The sequence below is a fragment of the Clarias gariepinus genome, chromosome 26 (assembly GCF_024256425.1).
Source record: "Clarias gariepinus isolate MV-2021 ecotype Netherlands chromosome 26, CGAR_prim_01v2, whole genome shotgun sequence".
NCBI lineage: Eukaryota > Metazoa > Chordata > Actinopteri > Siluriformes > Clariidae > Clarias > Clarias gariepinus.
The window spans coordinates 2,648,515-2,666,139 of record NC_071125.1 but is presented as its reverse complement, the minus strand read 5'-3'; the positions used below and the strand labels follow the sequence as shown (position 1 = coordinate 2,666,139).

General features: G+C 38.9%; 1 protein-coding gene across 1 annotated transcript in view; it reads left to right on the top strand.

Annotated features, from left to right (window-relative positions):
• The window catches only part of csmd3a (CUB and Sushi multiple domains 3a), a 302,574-nt gene that overhangs the window by 200,175 nt on the left and 84,774 nt on the right, over nucleotides 1–17,625 (top strand). Inside the window, exons 40-45 of the mRNA XM_053487612.1 lie at nucleotides 2,526–2,642; nucleotides 3,554–3,763; nucleotides 5,363–5,551; nucleotides 8,007–8,184; nucleotides 12,725–12,870; nucleotides 15,737–15,817. Of these exons, the coding sequence (XP_053343587.1) occupies nucleotides 2,526–2,642; nucleotides 3,554–3,763; nucleotides 5,363–5,551; nucleotides 8,007–8,184; nucleotides 12,725–12,870; nucleotides 15,737–15,817 (921 nt within the window). The remainder of the gene's footprint in view (nucleotides 1–2,525; nucleotides 2,643–3,553; nucleotides 3,764–5,362; nucleotides 5,552–8,006; nucleotides 8,185–12,724; nucleotides 12,871–15,736; nucleotides 15,818–17,625) is intronic.

Here is a 17,625-nt window from a genome sequence, read left to right as displayed (position 1 = left end):
AGTACTGTGTGTTCTGATGAGATTTAGTACTGTGTGTTGAGATGAGATTCAGTACTGTGTGTTCTGATGAGATTCAGTACTGTATGTTCTGATGAGATTCAGTACTGTGTGTTGAGATGAGATTCAGTACTGTGTGTTTGTGATGAGATTCAGTACTGTGTGTTGAGATGAGATTCAGTACTGTGTGTTGAGATGAGATTTAGTACTGTGTGTTCTGATGAGATTCAGTACTGTATATTCTAATGAGATTCAGTACTGTGTGTTGAGATGAGATTCAGTACTGTGTGTTGAGATGAGATTCAGTACTGTGTGTTCTGATGAGATTCAGTACTGTATGTTCTGATGAGATTCAGTACTGTGTGTTGAGATGAGATTCAGTACTATGTGTTGAGATGAGATTCAGTACTGTGTGTTGAGATGAGATTCAGTACTGTGTGTTGTGATGAGATTCAGTACTGTGTGTTGTGATGAGATTCAGTACTGTGTGTTGTGATGAGATTCAGTACTGTGTGTTGTAATGAGATTCAGTACTGTGTGTTGAGATGAGATTCAGTACTGTGTGTTCTGATGAGATTCAGTACTGTGTGTTGAGATGAGATTCAGTACTGTGTGTTGAGATGAGATTCAGTACTGTGTGTTCTGATGAGATTCAGTACTGTGTGTTGAGATGAGATTCAGTACTGTGTGTTCTGATGAGATTCAGTACTGTATGTTCTAATGAGATTCAGTACTGTGTGTTGAGATAAGATTCAGTACTATGTGTTGAGATGAGATTCAGTACTGTGTGTTGAGATGAGATTCAGTACTGTGTGTTGAGATGAGATTCAGTACTGTGTGTTGAGATGAGATTCAGTACTGTGTGTTCTGATGAGATTTAGTACTGTATGTTTTAATGAGATTCAGTACTGTGTGTTGAGATGAGATTCAGTACTGTGTGTTGAGATGAGATTCAGTACTGTGTGTTGAGATGAGATTCAGTACTGTGTGTTGTGATGAGATTCAGTACTGTGTGTTCTGATGAGATTCAGTACTGTGTGTTCTGATGAGATTTAGTACTGTGTGTTGAGATGAGATTCAGTACTGTGTGTTCTGATGAGATTCAGTACTGTGTGTTCTGATGAGATTCAGTACTGTGTGTTCTGATGAGATTTAGTACTGTGTGTTGAGATGAGATTCAGTACTGTGTTCTGATGAGATTCAGTACTGTATGTTCTGATGAGATTCAGTACTGTGTGTTTGTGATGAGATTCAGTACTGTGTGTTTGTGATGAGATTCAGTACCGTGTGTTGAGATGAGATTCAGTACTGTGTGTTGAGATGAGATTCAGTACTGTGTGTTCTGATGAGATTCAGTACTGTATATTCTAATGAGATTCAGTACTGTGTGTTGAGATGAGATTCAGTACTGTGTGTTGAGATGAGATTCAGTACTGTGTGTTGAGATGAGATTCAGTACTGTGTGTTGAGATGAGATTCAGTACTGTGTATTGAGATGAGATTCAGTACTGTGTGTTGTGATGAGATTCAGTACTGTGTGTTCTGATGAGATTTAGTACTGTGTGTTGAGATGAGATTCAGTACTGTGTGTTGAGATGAGATTCAGTACTGTGTGTTCTGATGAGATTCAGTACTGTGTGTTGAGATGAGATTCAGTACTGTGTGTTCTGATGAGATTCAGTACTGTATGTTCTAATGAGATTCAGTACTGTGTGTTGAGATGAGATTCAGTACTATGTGTTGAGATGAGATTCAGTACTGTGTGTTGAGATGAGATTCAGTACTGTGTGTTGAGATGAGATTCAGTACTGTGTGTTGAGATGAGATTCAGTACTGTGTGTTCTGATGAGATTTAGTACTGTATGTTCTAATGAGATTCAGTACTGTGTGTTGAGATGAGATTCAGTACTGTGTGTTGAGATGAGATTCAGTACTGTGTGTTAAGATGAGATTCAGTACTGTGTGTTGTGATGAGATTCAGTACTGTGTGTTCTGATGAGATTCAGTACTGTGTGTTCTGATGAGATTTAGTACTGTGTGTTGAGATGAGATTCAGTACTGTGTGTTCTGATGAGATTCAGTACTGTGTGTTCTGATGAGATTTAGTACTGTGTGTTGAGATGAGATTCAGTACTGTGTGTTCTGATGAGATTCAGTACTGTATGTTCTGATGAGATTCAGTACTGTGTGTTGAGATGAGATTCAGTACTGTGTGTTTGTGATGAGATTCAGTACTGTGTGTTGAGATGAGATTCAGTACTGTGTGTTGAGATGAGATTCAGTACTGTGTGTTCTGATGAGATTCAGTACTGTATATTCTAATGAGATTCAGTACTGTGTGTTGAGATGAGATTCAGTACTGTGTGTTGAGATGAGATTCAGTACTGTGTGTTGAGATGAGATTCAGTACTGTGTGTTGTGATGAGATTCAGTACTGTGTGTTGAGATGAGATTCAGTACTGTGTGTTCTGATGAGATTCGGTACTGTGTGTTGAGATGAGATTCAGTACTGTGTGTTGTCTCCGTAGCTGAGTGCGGCGGCTCTCTTTCCGACATGACTGGGGTCATCTTGAGTCCCGGCTTTCCGGGAAATTACCCAAGCGGCCTGGACTGCACCTGGACAGTGCGACTTCCTGTCGGCTTCGGTTTGTATCTCACATCCTCAGATCCACTCACAGCTCTGTGGCTCTCAAGCACACTGATTACTTCTTCTCTTTCCTCCCCTCCTCTCTCCTTTCTCCTTCTCTTCTTTCACATTCTCTCCTGTTTTTCCTTCTCTGCTCGTTTATCCTTATCTACATTACATCCATTTCTCCTTCTTCTTCCTGTTCTCTTATCCTATTACAACCTCTCTTTTTCATTTTTAATTGTTCCCTCATTTTTTCTTCTTGAATCTACTTAATGTATTTATAACACCGTTACAACAGCCTTAAAAGTATCCGCTTTAAACACTATTATTTCTTTCTTTCTTTTTTCCTCATTTATTTATTTATATTGTCTTTTTTCTTTCCCTCTTTCTGACCATATTTTCTTTAATTTCATATCTCAGTGTTTTTTTCCATTCTTTTAAATTTTCTTTTTAGTTTCTTTTTCTCTTTCTGTCGCAACCATATCCTTCCTTCTTTCTTTTTTTGTTTCATTCTCACCATTTTATTCATTATACATTTCTTTTTTTCCTTTTTAATTTTTCTTTTATTTAATTTGTTCTTTGTATTTTTTTAACTTTTCTTTATTTCTTTAGTTTTTATCACCATATGTTTTCTTTCTTTATGCCTGTCTTTCTTTCTTTCTTTCTTTCTTTCTTTCTTTTTCTTTCTTCTTGCTTTTCTTTTTCCTTTCTCCACTCTTCCTTTCTGATGCTATGCTCCTACTTTATTTAAATAAACATTTTTCTCTATATTTTGTCTTTTTTCTTTCTCTCTCGCCATATCTTCTTTCTTTATTTTTTTTTCTTTTTTCTCTTATCTCTCATCTCATCCACTATACTGTACATCTGTAAATAAGTGCTACCGATCATTCTTTACCATGCTCTTATTTCCTTCGTTCTGTCCTTCAGGGATTCACGTGCAGTTCCTGAATTTCTCCACCGAGGCTGTACACGACTATCTGGAGGTCCGGAGCGGGAGTTCGGAGTCAGGCACCGTAATCGACAGGTTCAGCGGCTTCGTAGTCCCCGAATCATTTTTCAGCACCACCCACGAGACGAGCTTCGTCTTCCACAGCGACTACTCGCAGAACAAAGCCGGCTTTCACATCATCTACGACAGTAAGCGCAGTCTCTTCTGAAGGTCGCAGCCGAACCTAAAAGATTGCAGACTTTCTGCGATTACACGCTTCACCAGGGTTTACGTATTGCTTTATATCTCAGAGCTCGTTTGTGAACACTTCACTATAGGCCGTGACAAGTTACTGAGGTCACACTGCAGCCTTTTAAGCGAAAAGGGACTTTAAAGTGGAGAGTGCATCTCTAAATTGATCGCCATCCTGTTTCCAGTGGAGCTCGTTGTCATTTTTAAATTTTAAATCGAATAAAATCTCAGCACGAGACGCCATCCTCAACCTTTGGCTCAGCAGGAAGCATCCTGGCTTTTGAATTTGTCCTCTTTTATTATCAGTGTGTTTCCAAAATGTGACTTTTTTTTAATGAAAGATAAAAAAAAAATGAAAACATTCTACAGTGCACCACCTTAATGTTTATTTTTAGGAAAAGTTCAGATAATTTTTAGAAGGGATGCTTTGATCGTAACAGCAGGAAGCTGTTATCAGCCTGATGCATGGATTCTTTAGTCAAAACATCCGACAGGAGGTGGTATACAGTATGACGAAGCATGGTGTATAACAGACTAAACAATCATGATTGTGATCTGGATAAATTTCGCATTTATTGATGGTTGAATATAAAACTTGATGTGTGCAGTTCATTGCTAGCATCATACACTGGCTAGGTTTTATTAGCCAGTAAGTTTTTGATGATCAAAAACTAGCAATAGTAACAATCAACTTGTCATTTAACATTTTTTAGTTCTTGATCTAAATGGCGGATGGGACTGCCAGACTGAAATGACTCAGACCGGACCCTGATGCTTTTCTGATTAATGAAAATGCTTAATATGCTAGTAATCTAGCACTTTTGTAAGTGAGACGTATAGCACACGAGGAGGTAGGCGTGGCTATACGTCTCACAGTTTACCTTAAAGGAGTGTGCTGAAGAAACAGAAATGAAAGAGTGACACAGCGTGGCTTCCTTCAAAAAAGTACACTATAAAAACTAAACCTTCAAAGATGAATAGACAGATCAGTGTATGTTTATTCTTCCTGCTGGAAGTTTCAAACCAGTTTTTCTCATATTTTCTGAAACCGTGACGATAATAAAAAGCAGTGATGTGATGAGCCACTACTGTATTAAAAAAAAAAAAAAAAGGAGTCGTTAAAAACTGAGAGCCCAGTATGACAGAGCAACCTAGGGTTCGGGTCAGAGTCCTTTCACATCCATTTATAGCTCAGCAGCGTGCAATTGAAGATTCACTAAACATTAATTAAAAATCGTTTTGTATTTTATACAAATTCAGTTCAAGGAAATATACAAGAACGTCAAAGTTGAAACTATCCACATGTTTAACGTAGTGACGATAAATGTTATTGAAACACCATGATAATTTTAAATTGCTTATTTTTTATGGACTTGAAACATTCCTATTAGATTTTCGCAAATTCAGCACTAGAACAAGCCTTGTCACGGACATTAAGTGCATCAACACACATCCGTTCTATAAAGCATATAGACACTTGGGTATACGTAAATGTTTGGGTGATTTTGCACACAGGTGATTAGGCACTGATTCCAACATTCCTGTTCACTCTCCAGCCTACGAGCTCCAGCGCTGCCCGGATCCGAGGCCCTTCCGAAACGGCCAGGTGATGGGCACGGATTTCGGCGTGGGCATGACCATCTGGTTCGAGTGTCAGCCGGGCTATACGCTTCTAGGCCAGGCCTCCCTCACCTGCCTGCATGGAATCAGCAGGAACTGGAATCACCCTGTTCCCCGGTGCGAAGGTAACCAAAGCTTTTCCATGACATTACAGCAAACTATACAGGAAAAGGCTCTTGTCTTTTTCAGTCTTGTTGCCTAGATACCTAAGTACCTGAATACCTAGGTTAAAAAAAGATCTAAACTAATTTGGTAACACTTTTTCTGAGAGCCGTATCTGTAAATATATTCCGCTCGTCCCCTGTTCCGCATTCGTCCAGTGGCTTTTTTTTACTCTTCAGTGAAGGCTGGTGTCAGTCTCAGAGTCTGTAGGTGGCCTGAATAGTGTCTGATGAAGGCACAGGTTGACACTCTACATCTATCACGTAGTAGAGTCTGGAACAAGAATGTCACTAATGACTTCTTTTGCAGTGAGAGAGAAATTCTACAGTATTCTAGCTGATGTTTTTTTGAGTTGAATCTTTTTTTTGCAGATTATGGTTCGTTCTCTAATAGAAATGAGCTACAAACACTATCCGGGTCTGTCTTCGCTGAGAATCTTTATCATGATTCTTGGCACATATCCAACTAGAGGAGCGGTGTCATTATTGGAACATATGTGACATGTTTAGTTTCTCCAGATTTCCACATCAGAGTGCATCTGTGACTTAATTACCCGGTAAACACCAGACGTCAGTAGGACAGCTATAAATCGAGCAGTTCTGCACACTGACCTCCCTCAGGACCTCCCAAAGAAGACTGGATTATGTTCCGTATTGTAGCTAAAGACATTACTTTCTTGATGTTTAGTGACACTGACTCTTAAAAAGTCCTTCCTCAGAGACCCGGCAGTAGCACCTTGGAACTGCTGGGATTTACCACTTACAACAATACGATCTGTAGTGCAACATCTTAAAAAGCTGGAGCTGGCACTTTATGAAAAACTAAGCCAGTGCAAAAAGAGTAACCAAGCGGGTATAATGCATTAACATTAACCATTAAACGTTAAAAATCTGAATGTTTACTGGTTGAGTTATCTGGGATTTTTATTTATTTATTTAAAAATCAGGTGCTGAATTGGGTTGAGGTCAGGGCTCTGTGTTCGGGCCGGTCAAGTTCTTCCACACCGAACTCATCGTGTCTTTATAATCCTTGCTTTGTGCACTTGGGCTCAGTCATGTTGGACTAAAAAAGGGCCTTCAACAAACTGTTGCCACAAAGTCATATAGAAGCATACAGTAGCATTGCCCAAGATGTCTTGGTATCCCGAAGCATTAGGATTGCCCTGCACTGGGGATAAGGGGCCTGAGTGTTTGGAACCTGAATTTAATGATTAACAGATTTGGCCAAATACCTTTGTCCATATCGTGTATGTTCAAAAACCGACCTCTGTACAGTTACACAGTTATTGTTAGCATAGTTGTCAGAGTTCAGGCATGCTAGTTCTTTGCTAAGATTGTTTAGAATTAGAAGAAATTCTTAACATTTTTATACTGAATCAGAATGTTTAAAAAAGCTTGAGGCTTAAAGTCACTTGAAGACACAATACAAATTGAATCGGCACCTTGAATCAGGATGCCTACTAGGTACAGTACAGTAATCAGCCAAATGTGGTCATGTTAAAGCAGAAAATATGCAAGTTTCAATGGTCAGCTTATAAAGATTTATTTTAAGTAACCATATACTGTACTGTGGTAATCATGGTTGCTATGAGACAGCAAAATTAGCATAATGAAACAAATTAATGAAATGGATGATAATAAAATCAGATTTTAGCCACCTGTATATGTGAACCAGACAATGCATGTTTGATGATTTTTTACAGTTTGCCGGTAAAACTGTACCGAATGTACACTACTTACTAACAATATCAAAACGGGATAAGATCATTAATCTAGAACGATGCAAGGCTTCAGGAAAGTTGCAGGACGAAAAAAAAAAAAAAAACACTGAGTGCATGTATTTCTAAACATGGGGTAATGAGACATAATAAGATCGCTAAGTAGGAACAGGTGCGGATGATCTCGAGCGAGGAAGTTTGCTAACTGGAATATTGTACTTTTTTTTTTATTCCTCATTACAGGAAGACTCTACACCCGGATACACATAATCTGCGTATCATACAGTTCAGTATTCACCTGCACTGATTTCTTGCCATGTATGATAGGGAGGTCTAAAACCCAGCAGTCAGTTTGGTCACGATGATGCTAGAATCCCGCTAGCTGACATTTAGGACCTGAACGGTGGTTATTTTTCTGTGTAGGCGCTGCATGGCTAAACAAAAGCCCTTGAGAGTTGCAGTTTCTTCTCTACATGCTTTGTGTTACTGCGTCCTACACTACGGTATTTACTGTGAGCTCTGACCTTTAAAGAGAAACAAGACTGAAACTCCAGAGTGCGCTTTCTGTAACACACAGCGGGTTGTGGACATAGAGTTAAAAGACATGAGTACCGTTTACAAGGCTATAGGAACAGAAAAAAGTCCTCAGTTTAAGTGGCATTTTTTTGTGTGTGCTCTTCTGTTCTCTCCTGCTTTCTCAGCACTTTGTGGTGGAAATCTTACCACTTTGGAGGGCACCATATATTCTCCAGGCCACCCGGATGATTACCCCAATCTGAAGGACTGCGCATGGACCATCAGGGTCCCGCCAGGCAACGGCATCTACATCAACTTTACCGTCCTCAACACTGAGCCAATATACGACTACATCACTGTGTGGTAAGAAGTTTTAATGTTGTGAAACGTCCGTGAAACTTGATAGCTCCTGTTCTCACTTTCTCTAGGGATCTGAAGGGACAATATTTTTACAGCTGAAAACTTTTTTTAAATCATGGATATTTTTACGGAATCATTTAGAAACTGCGATTATTCCCTAAACTCTTTTTCATATTCATATTTATCGACTGCACACTTACCATCAGGCAATTAACATCTCGGTGCCTGAGGACGATTGTGCAATTTTCCAGCTGACTGCAATCCTCCATCTCCAGTCCTGTCATCAAATTAGCCAAATGCATTTCCACTAAAATCAGACTTAGCAGCCACATCATCTTTATTCCAAAAGAGGCTGACATCATTAAATGGACTTGACTCTTTATAGGAAAATAACCACCACTACCACTGATCCTTGCCAGATTCTCTTTCTACTGTAAATGTAGCAATAGAAACAAAATCAACATTTCAAATCACGGTGGATTAAACTTGACTTTAAGATTGGCGTGTTTCAAACAACAGCTCATATTTGTTGCAAATACAGTACAAGTAATCGCATTAGACTGCACAGCTTAGAGGAGGCCACTAAGGTACAGTACAGTGAGTGTACTTTTTGTTGTGTTTATAGAGCCAAATTAAGATGACTTGTGCTTTGAGACATGATGCATTATCATTCTGGAGGTACCTAATGGCACAGTGGCCAAAAAAGACAAACAGATATTATCAGCAACAATACTCAGATGTTCCATCCTGCCGCATTCAAACTATTCATGATTCATATTAGGGCATCAGTGTGTACAGGGAAAGGATTCTCCACCCTGGTGTAGCCCCACCACCAGCCTGAACTGTTCACGCAAATGTGGTGGTATTAAATCTATGCATTCTATAAAACATTCCCCATATGAATTCTCACACCATTATTCTCCCACTACCACCCTGAAATGCTAACACAAGGTCTAGTTAGATTCATGGATTTCCTGAAAGCAAATCCCCACACCATCATTTCCACACCAGCAAGGCTAGTTGGGTTTATGGACTTCCTAAAACACTCTCAGTTCCTTAAAGACATTCTCCACACAATTAGACCGATCCAGTAGACTGAATTCTCCCACCAGTAGACCAAATTGTTAACACTCTACACTATTATACCCCTACCACCAAGCTTGGACTATTAATACAAGTCTGGTTAGGTCATTGGAATCCTTGAAGACGTTCCCCACACCTTTATACCCCCACCACAAGACTGAAATATTAGCCCAAGTCTGGTTAGTTCTATGGATTTCCTGAAGGTAAATCCCTACACTGTTATAGCCCCATCACCAGGATGAATTGTTGACACGAGGTTAATTGGGTCAATGGCCTTGTAAAACATTCTCAATTCTACTCTCACAACATTGTCTGGTTAGGTTATTGTTTTTCTCAAATGCATTTTCCAAACCATTATTTCCCCTCACTACCAGACTGAAATGTTGACAGTCTAGAGTGACAAGTCTAGATTGGTCCATGGATTTCCTGGAAGCAAATCCTCACACCATTATTCCCACACCACCAGGCTTAACAAGACAAGGTGGCTATATGGACTTTGTAAAACATTACCCACAACATTGTTCCCCCACCACCAAGCTGAGCTATTGACACAAGGCTGGTTAAGTCATTGGATTACTGGAAGATCTACTAACACAAAACTGTTTAGGTATATGGAGTTATACTGTTGGTGCCAAATTTTGAGTCAAACATGTTTTCTGGTAAGGGTTTCTAGCTCTCCAGTAATTTTAACATGCTACAGTGCTTTGTATTTTAAACCCTCACCCAAAGGGTTGACGATATTATATTTGAAATATACATTTTGGGATATTTTAGGAAAACGGATTAGTCACCAGAGGGACTAGACTTGGTGGCAGCAGAGGCATCCTGGCTGAAGCTATCAACTCAATTGTTGTTGATTATTTTCCTATAAGAGCATAACACAGAGTGTTTTAGTTCTTGCAGAGATTTTTCCAAAACATCTAAGGCATGCCTGTAAAACATGATCTGACAAGTAAAAACGAATGATCTGACAAATAAATCCGGTTGTTACGATGTGGTACGTGGAAATTGTTTGATGCAGCTATTAAAATACGATTTCCTAAAGAATCACTCATGCATCACTGACACAGTTTATTGTATCACCAGCAGTCGATGAAATCAACTGTACTTTGGCAAAACCAGGAGAAATTTCATCCGGTGCCTACGTACTGTCAGAGTGAGGTTTTTTTTTTTTTTTTCTGGGTAAGATGCTTCAAGAGCAATGGATATAACATTAATGACATCTCTGCTAGTTGTTGCCATGGCAGCAGTAAAGTGAAGAAACTTAACCTGTAAGAGGGGTCATGTTCTCTCTGAGCTTAGAAACTTACGGAATATATGTTATGTTGGAAGATTATAAATGAACATTGAAATTTTTGCTTGTTTGTGCAACTTAGCCAGGATGTACTATGTTTAATATATACATTTATGCTAAGGGGTGACCATCAAATGAGATATACATATATATATATATATATATATATATATATATATATATATATATATATATATATATATATATATATGTACTTGTATATAACATTAAGAACTTTTTTACTTATATAATACAATCCATCCATCCATTTAAGAACCTCTAATGATTGTGGACGCCAAGGGTGATTACCGTTGTATTTATTCATTTCCTTTTTATGACTGTGGTAGGACCTCTGGTCAACACTGATACACATTCACACACTACGTGCAAATTGCGAGTGCCAATTAGCCTAATTTCCATGTTAACGGACTGTGGGAGGAACCCGGAATGCCTGGAGGTAACCCAACAAGTATGGGGAGAACATGCACAGAATCTCCATGCACACAGACCCTGAGGGAGGAATCGAACCTTATCCCTGGTGGTGCAAGGCGACAGTGCTTATTAATAAGCATTAAGCTTCCTGTCATATCCCGCCGCCATATAATATTATAGTTTTTAAAATATATTTATAATTGTTATGGTAGCCTTTTACATTCTGTTATTTTCATTGTAGTTTTAGTGTATGGCAAAGCAAAAAAGGAAGGAAGGAAGGAAGGAAGAAAACATGCTATTTTGCACCGCTTTCCATAAGAGCCTGTTATTTTCCAGATTTTCTGCGATTTTTGATAAATGCTCAAAACTAAATCAGAGACTGATTGAAAGTGGGCCCATGTAGGGCACTTAGTTCTCAGGGACCAAGTGCTTTAGGCACTCCTTATTTATGTTATTTTAAAGATTGGAAATTATATATTAAGACTGAGACGAATTCAGGGGGATTAACATGGTATTTCCTTCCTGTTTTTCCTTCACTAGCAGTTTATTATTTTGTTCTGGAAGCTTTAAAGCTTATTGTCACACTCCTTTTTTCCCCTTCCTGTCAAACAGAATAATAATCATACATGCATGCACATGTTCCCGAGGAATGAATTTTGTCGCTGTTGCATTTTCACTAATGCGTCGGCGTCTAATGCGAGGCAGATGTTCACAGTGGAGCGCGTTAATGCGTCTGCAAATTGAATTAAATGGATTCTTATGTGACATGCGCCGAGTTCACATGGCAACATTTCAAACCCTTCATTTCTGATCGCTTTGGCTTTTGCGGGAATGGATGAGGAGACTGAAAAGTGAGCATCAGGTGGGAGAAAGAGACTGGAGAGGGCATGGCTTTGAGTTCGTTTTTTGGAAATGGCTTCTGCTGGCAAGAATAGGGGCCTGTTTTTATGTCCAGTCATCAAGAAAAAAGAAGGAGGTCAATGTGCATCTGCAAGTTTTAATGCATATTTGATCATTTTTTAAGGCAGTTTTAAAGTCTTAGAACTTGCCAACCTTGCGGTAGCGGGGTTTAACCCTGAGACCCCTTAAATCAGTAGGCTAATACCTTAATCATTGAGCTCCCCCTGTCCCCAGATATATATTTTAAATAAAATATGTAGTTTCAAATATAAGGGACGTTCAAGTCAAACGTGGACTTGTGATCGCTATATCTGGGGAATGAAGCCGTAAAAGCGCTTGACAATAGACTTCAAGCACAGAAATCTGTACTTCCGTAGATGACTATTCAGCAACGCCCGATCCTTGAAAACCGATGGATTACTTTGTCACCAATTCACGCAATCTGATGCATCTGATTATGAGAACTGTACACACACCATCATTCACCAACACTTGCATGTTACAGGAACTCGACTGGGAGGTATTCCTACATCCCCCATACCGTCCTGATCTCACTCCGAGCCATTTCCACATGTTTGGGATGTTAAAGGAGTTCCTGGGAGGCCAGGGTTTTAGATATAAAGCTCGGGTGTAAAGAGAAAACTGGATATGTTGATGGTATCCAGTAAAAAAAAAAATTCTAGCATTTGGCCTAGTCAATAATTTAATACACCAACCACCTCTGCGGTCTTACACACATTCTCACATCGGTCCGTCTTAGAAAGTCGTTGTAACATTTATGAGCACAAATATTTGCCTGTTAGTTTGTAATACCATGAATTTTTCACGCCGTAGGGACGGCCCGGACCAGACCTCACCGCAGCTCGGTCAGTTCAGTGGCAGCTCGGCGCAGGAAGCCGTCTCCAGCACCTCCAACCACGTCCTCGTGAAATTCCACAGCGACTTCAGCACCAGCGGGTTCTTCATCCTGCGTTATCACGGTGAGCTTTATCATATTCATGTTCTTCTGACCCTCATCCTACACAATGTGTTATGCCGTTCTTGGAAATGATTTGTTTGTTTTAATGCTCCTTTAATGTAATAATGCTAGATTTGTGCTTTGAAAAAGTATGAAAAGTATGTGAACCAAAAGTATGTGAGCCATCACAATCTTTATGGATGGATTTCTTTATTTCAAGGGTATTCCACAGCATAAGATGTAACTATGAATTGATTTTTAAAAAATGTGGACAATTTTGTTCATGAATAAATTCCAAAATTGCAATGAGAAAGAAATCGCCATGGGTTTAGACGAGAAAGTGTTTTTTATTCCTCATGAAGGAAACCCAATAAACAAGAGCTAACGCTTCATACGTGTCGAAACTAAAAGGTAACTTTAAAAAAAGAAAAAGAAGAAGCACTCCTGGGCTTAGCGAAGTGAAGAATCGGACAACATTCTGGAACTCAGCACTAATGTAGTATACAAATTATTTGCTTTTATGAGCCTGTACAGGAATCTGGAAACGCATAACAGTGATTTGTTCTCTTCATCTCATTTCCACGAGGAGACGGAAAGCAGCTCGTAAAACTCGAGGACCGAAAGCACCTCCTAACCCTCTCGAGATCGGACACGGGGAACACGCTGAAAGAGGCAATTACTCGCTCACATGCCAATATTTCTCATCGAACAAGCGCTCGAATGGCGGATTTCATCCCGAATCTACGGCGGGCGAGACTGAGGACGGAGGAGACGATTGTTACGGGTGTTAATGCGAAAAAAGAAAAAAAAAATAAAGTTTAGGAGCGGAGAAACAGAAACATAGCTCTGGGACTGCCACCGTTTCATTTTATTATCTTTTAAATTCGTAATGAGCTTTGCACGGCGAGTTCGTTATTGCGGTTCCCTCCCTGCCGTAATGTTTTATGTGCAAAGTTCGAACGCATCATCAGCACAATCGCCGCTAACGTCAGTGATATTGTCCTCCTTCTTTTAGCCCTTTTGGGAAAACACGGGGTGGTGTAAACCTGAGGAGCGAGGCTTCTGTCATTCATTCATTCATTCATTCATTCAATAATATTTCCTGGAGTTGTAAAGAAACCATTCGCATTAGATTATAAGTTAAATCCTGCATAAGTTTAATCCTGCGATGTTGCATACACTCAGCTCCATAAGTATTTGGACAAGGAGACTTTTAGTTTTTTTTATGTTTGTCCCGTACACCACAACCCTGGAGCTAACAAGATGAGTGGACCTTCAGCTGTAATTTAGGAACGTGAATTAAATATTAACAAATATTGACTTACCTGTATAAGTCCATCCGCTTTCATAAGCTCAAAAGTAATGGGACAGACAAACATATAATATATTATATATAATAAAATCTTACCATATTAACCAAAACATGCTTTACGGAAAACTACAAAGTACAGAGACTTCCATAACCCTTAAACACAGATATCTAACATGGGATTCATGTACACGCTTTTTGCATGAATTTCAATCCTCAATCACTTGTGTTTTTTTAAATATATGATTCATGTACTTTTATAAATAATTTAATTATTTTTTAGTTACAAGTGCTTTTTTTCTAGATGATTCATGTGTTTTTACACGATTCATTTCTTGTCTTGAGATTTTTTCTCATCTCTAATTAATCATTTTTCATTATGACACTATTAATATTATTATTATAATGTATTATTACTGCGATGTTCCATGTGATATTTACATTTATTTTCAATTAACATTTCATTTCAATTACATTTAACATGTCATTGAGTCGTTTTTATTATTTGCATTATTTTTTATCATTTATTTGCAAATATAGTTTTTATTATATTTGATTCCTTTTTTACTCTTAATTCTGCACGACTGATTTATTTCAACACATTTTTTTGGTTTTTTTTTATTATTTTTTTTCTTTACTGTACTTTATCATTCATTTTATATAATATTACATATCTCATTTACATTATATTTGCAGCCTTCTTTGATCTACATGATTTAACGCCCACAGCACTTTATTTACTATGTGTACAGGACTGTATATCCATGTTATATATTCTAATCCATCCGCTCATCCATCCTTATACTGCTTACTGTATAACATGTACTGTAGGGTCTCATGGCACATCGAGCTTCTCTAAGGAAACCTAGGGCATAACCCCAGGGTGCCAACCCATCCCAGAGCACAAACACACACTCTCACACACCAAAACTGACTCAGTTTGGGAAACCCCAGTCAACCAACAGTACGCTGTATGTAAACCTTATTTATTTACGGTTTGTGTTGTTTTGCACAAGATTCAATTATTCTCCATGTGATTTTTTTTTTTTTTTATCTCATAGTTTCAGGAGTTTTATATTATATTCTACTGTATTCATACAAAACATAAATAAACATAAAAATAATTTACATTTAAATAATATTTATTTTTTGTATGTGTTTCCCTGGAGGTCATGAAAATCCAATTCCAAATCCTTATGATGTTCTGAGTGTGTGAAAGCATGCGTAACTTCTAGCTGATTTCTCCCGTACAGAGTCTTTACGTTTGGCAGACTAAACTTTTAATTACAGTTTTCACAAAGCCACCAGAAGTGCTGGTGACCCCCGTCTGCCCTCTCACAGATTTCCACCCTCATGCCGTCTGGCAGAGGACTCTGGAGCGTGTCGCGATGTGCCTCTACACCCCCACGCGCTGCTGCTCCTTCTGCCGCTGCCCACTAGCTCATGATCCGTCTTGTGTAGCGAGTGTGTCGTGATGCATTTGCTGTTTTTCATGAAACCGTGCCTTTCTGCACCGCTCTTAGACCTGTCTCGCATTTCAGTCGCTCACTTCCTGGCTGTCACCTTCTGTCTTTTCTAGCGTACCAGCTCCGTGTGTGTCAGCCTCCTCCACCTGTCACGAACGCTGAGATCCTCACTGACGGCGACGAGCTGGAAATCGGTACGTCAAACACACGTGCACACACACACACACACACACACACTGGCTGTTAGTGGTGTTACAGTATTTCGATGCAGCGTCAGCCAGGCTTTTTTATTGCGTCCTGCAGGATCCCTGTCCCTGTTCAGTCTCCCTGTCCTTGTTTTGTCTCCCTGTCCCTGTTATGTCTCCCTGTCTCTGTTATGTCTCAGCTAGACACACAGTGAAGCGTTCATGCAGGTTCATAAATTCATTCTGGTTAGCGTATTTGCATTTGGTTAAATATTAATCAGCAGATTCTTGTTAATCCAAATAAATGCAGATCAGCATCACCAAATCAGCTATTCGGAGCACCGTTCATAAGTTTTAGCCACCCTAAGGTTTGTGAGTTTTTATCCTTTCTTCTGTTTCTTCTGTGTCAGCGGAAAGCGATTGCGTTTTAGCGTTCGGGACACTTATTTTACATTAAAATGCAAATCTTATTGAGAGAAATGTTTAAATGGTTTTGAGGAAAGTAACATTTTTAGGAAAAGATCACTCACTCACACTCTCATGCCTTCTCTATACCGCTTATCCTGTACAGGACTGTAAAAAATACAAAAGAAAAGACAGCCATGTAGTTTTTTTTTCTTTACTGTACTTTATGATCCATTTTATATCCGTCTCATTTACATTACCTTTTAAGCCTTCTTTGCTCTACATCATTTATTTTCTACAGCACTATATTTACTGCGTGTACGGTATAGGGCTGTGCGTGATTCATTGAAATCACGTATCAAAATCGCGATGTGAATATGTGCGATTTCTAAATTGCCCTATAGCGCGAATTTTTAGTGCGCTCCCGACTTTTCCCGCAGTGTGCTATTTGAACCAATCACGACGCAGCACGATACATTTAAACAGAGCGTGAGAACAGAAGACTAAGCTTAACGACAAATAGGCTGCAGAAACAGGGACACACACACACGTGCACACACACACACACACACACACACACACTAGGGCTAAAATGATTCCTCGAGTAAAAATGATTGAGGCAAAATCTTCTGCCTTGAAGTTTCGTTTAATGAATTTTAAAAGCTTGCGTTATGTTTTTGCGCAATTATTTGTTTGGCGTGAGACAGCGCGCTTGCAGGTGCAATAAAAATGTACTATATTAACATCTAAACCGTAATGCATGTGCTTCTGGAGAAAACCCTGGGCATTCCAATACAATCACACAGCGAACGTTTCCTTAAATCTGACATTTAATCATTTAAACTGATGAAGAAGCGCTTACGTCACTCACAAAGCGGAAGAAGACGCAAACAGTTAGCTGTGTATTGATTCGATCGAGCGTTCTGTTGAGGCTGCAAAATGGAAAAGAGCGATAAAAATATCAGCAAACCAAGAGAAGAAGAAACCAGCAAAAGAAAACGACAGAAATTGTCAGTAAAGGCTTATGTTATGGCTGAGCTGTAAATTTCTAACTTTTACTTCTGAAAGTTAGGTTGCACAACGTAGAGTTTTTGTATAATTATTTATATTAATGTGTGTGTTATGCGCTAAAATGCCCCCCTGCAATGGATTGCCCCCCCCCCACAACCCCCTCTACACAATCACTATCTAATATATTAGGACACCACAATCAAAAACGCATATTATTATCAATCAAATATGTTATTATTGTAATAATTAACCCTAGGCACGTGACAAATTAATAGAAAAATTAATTAATAGAAAATTAGGACACGTAATACAAATTCTCATATAATGTTTATTTTGTGGCACATTTATTTTGCAGGGGTTTGTCATGTAATACAAAAATGTTTACACTAAATAAATATTGT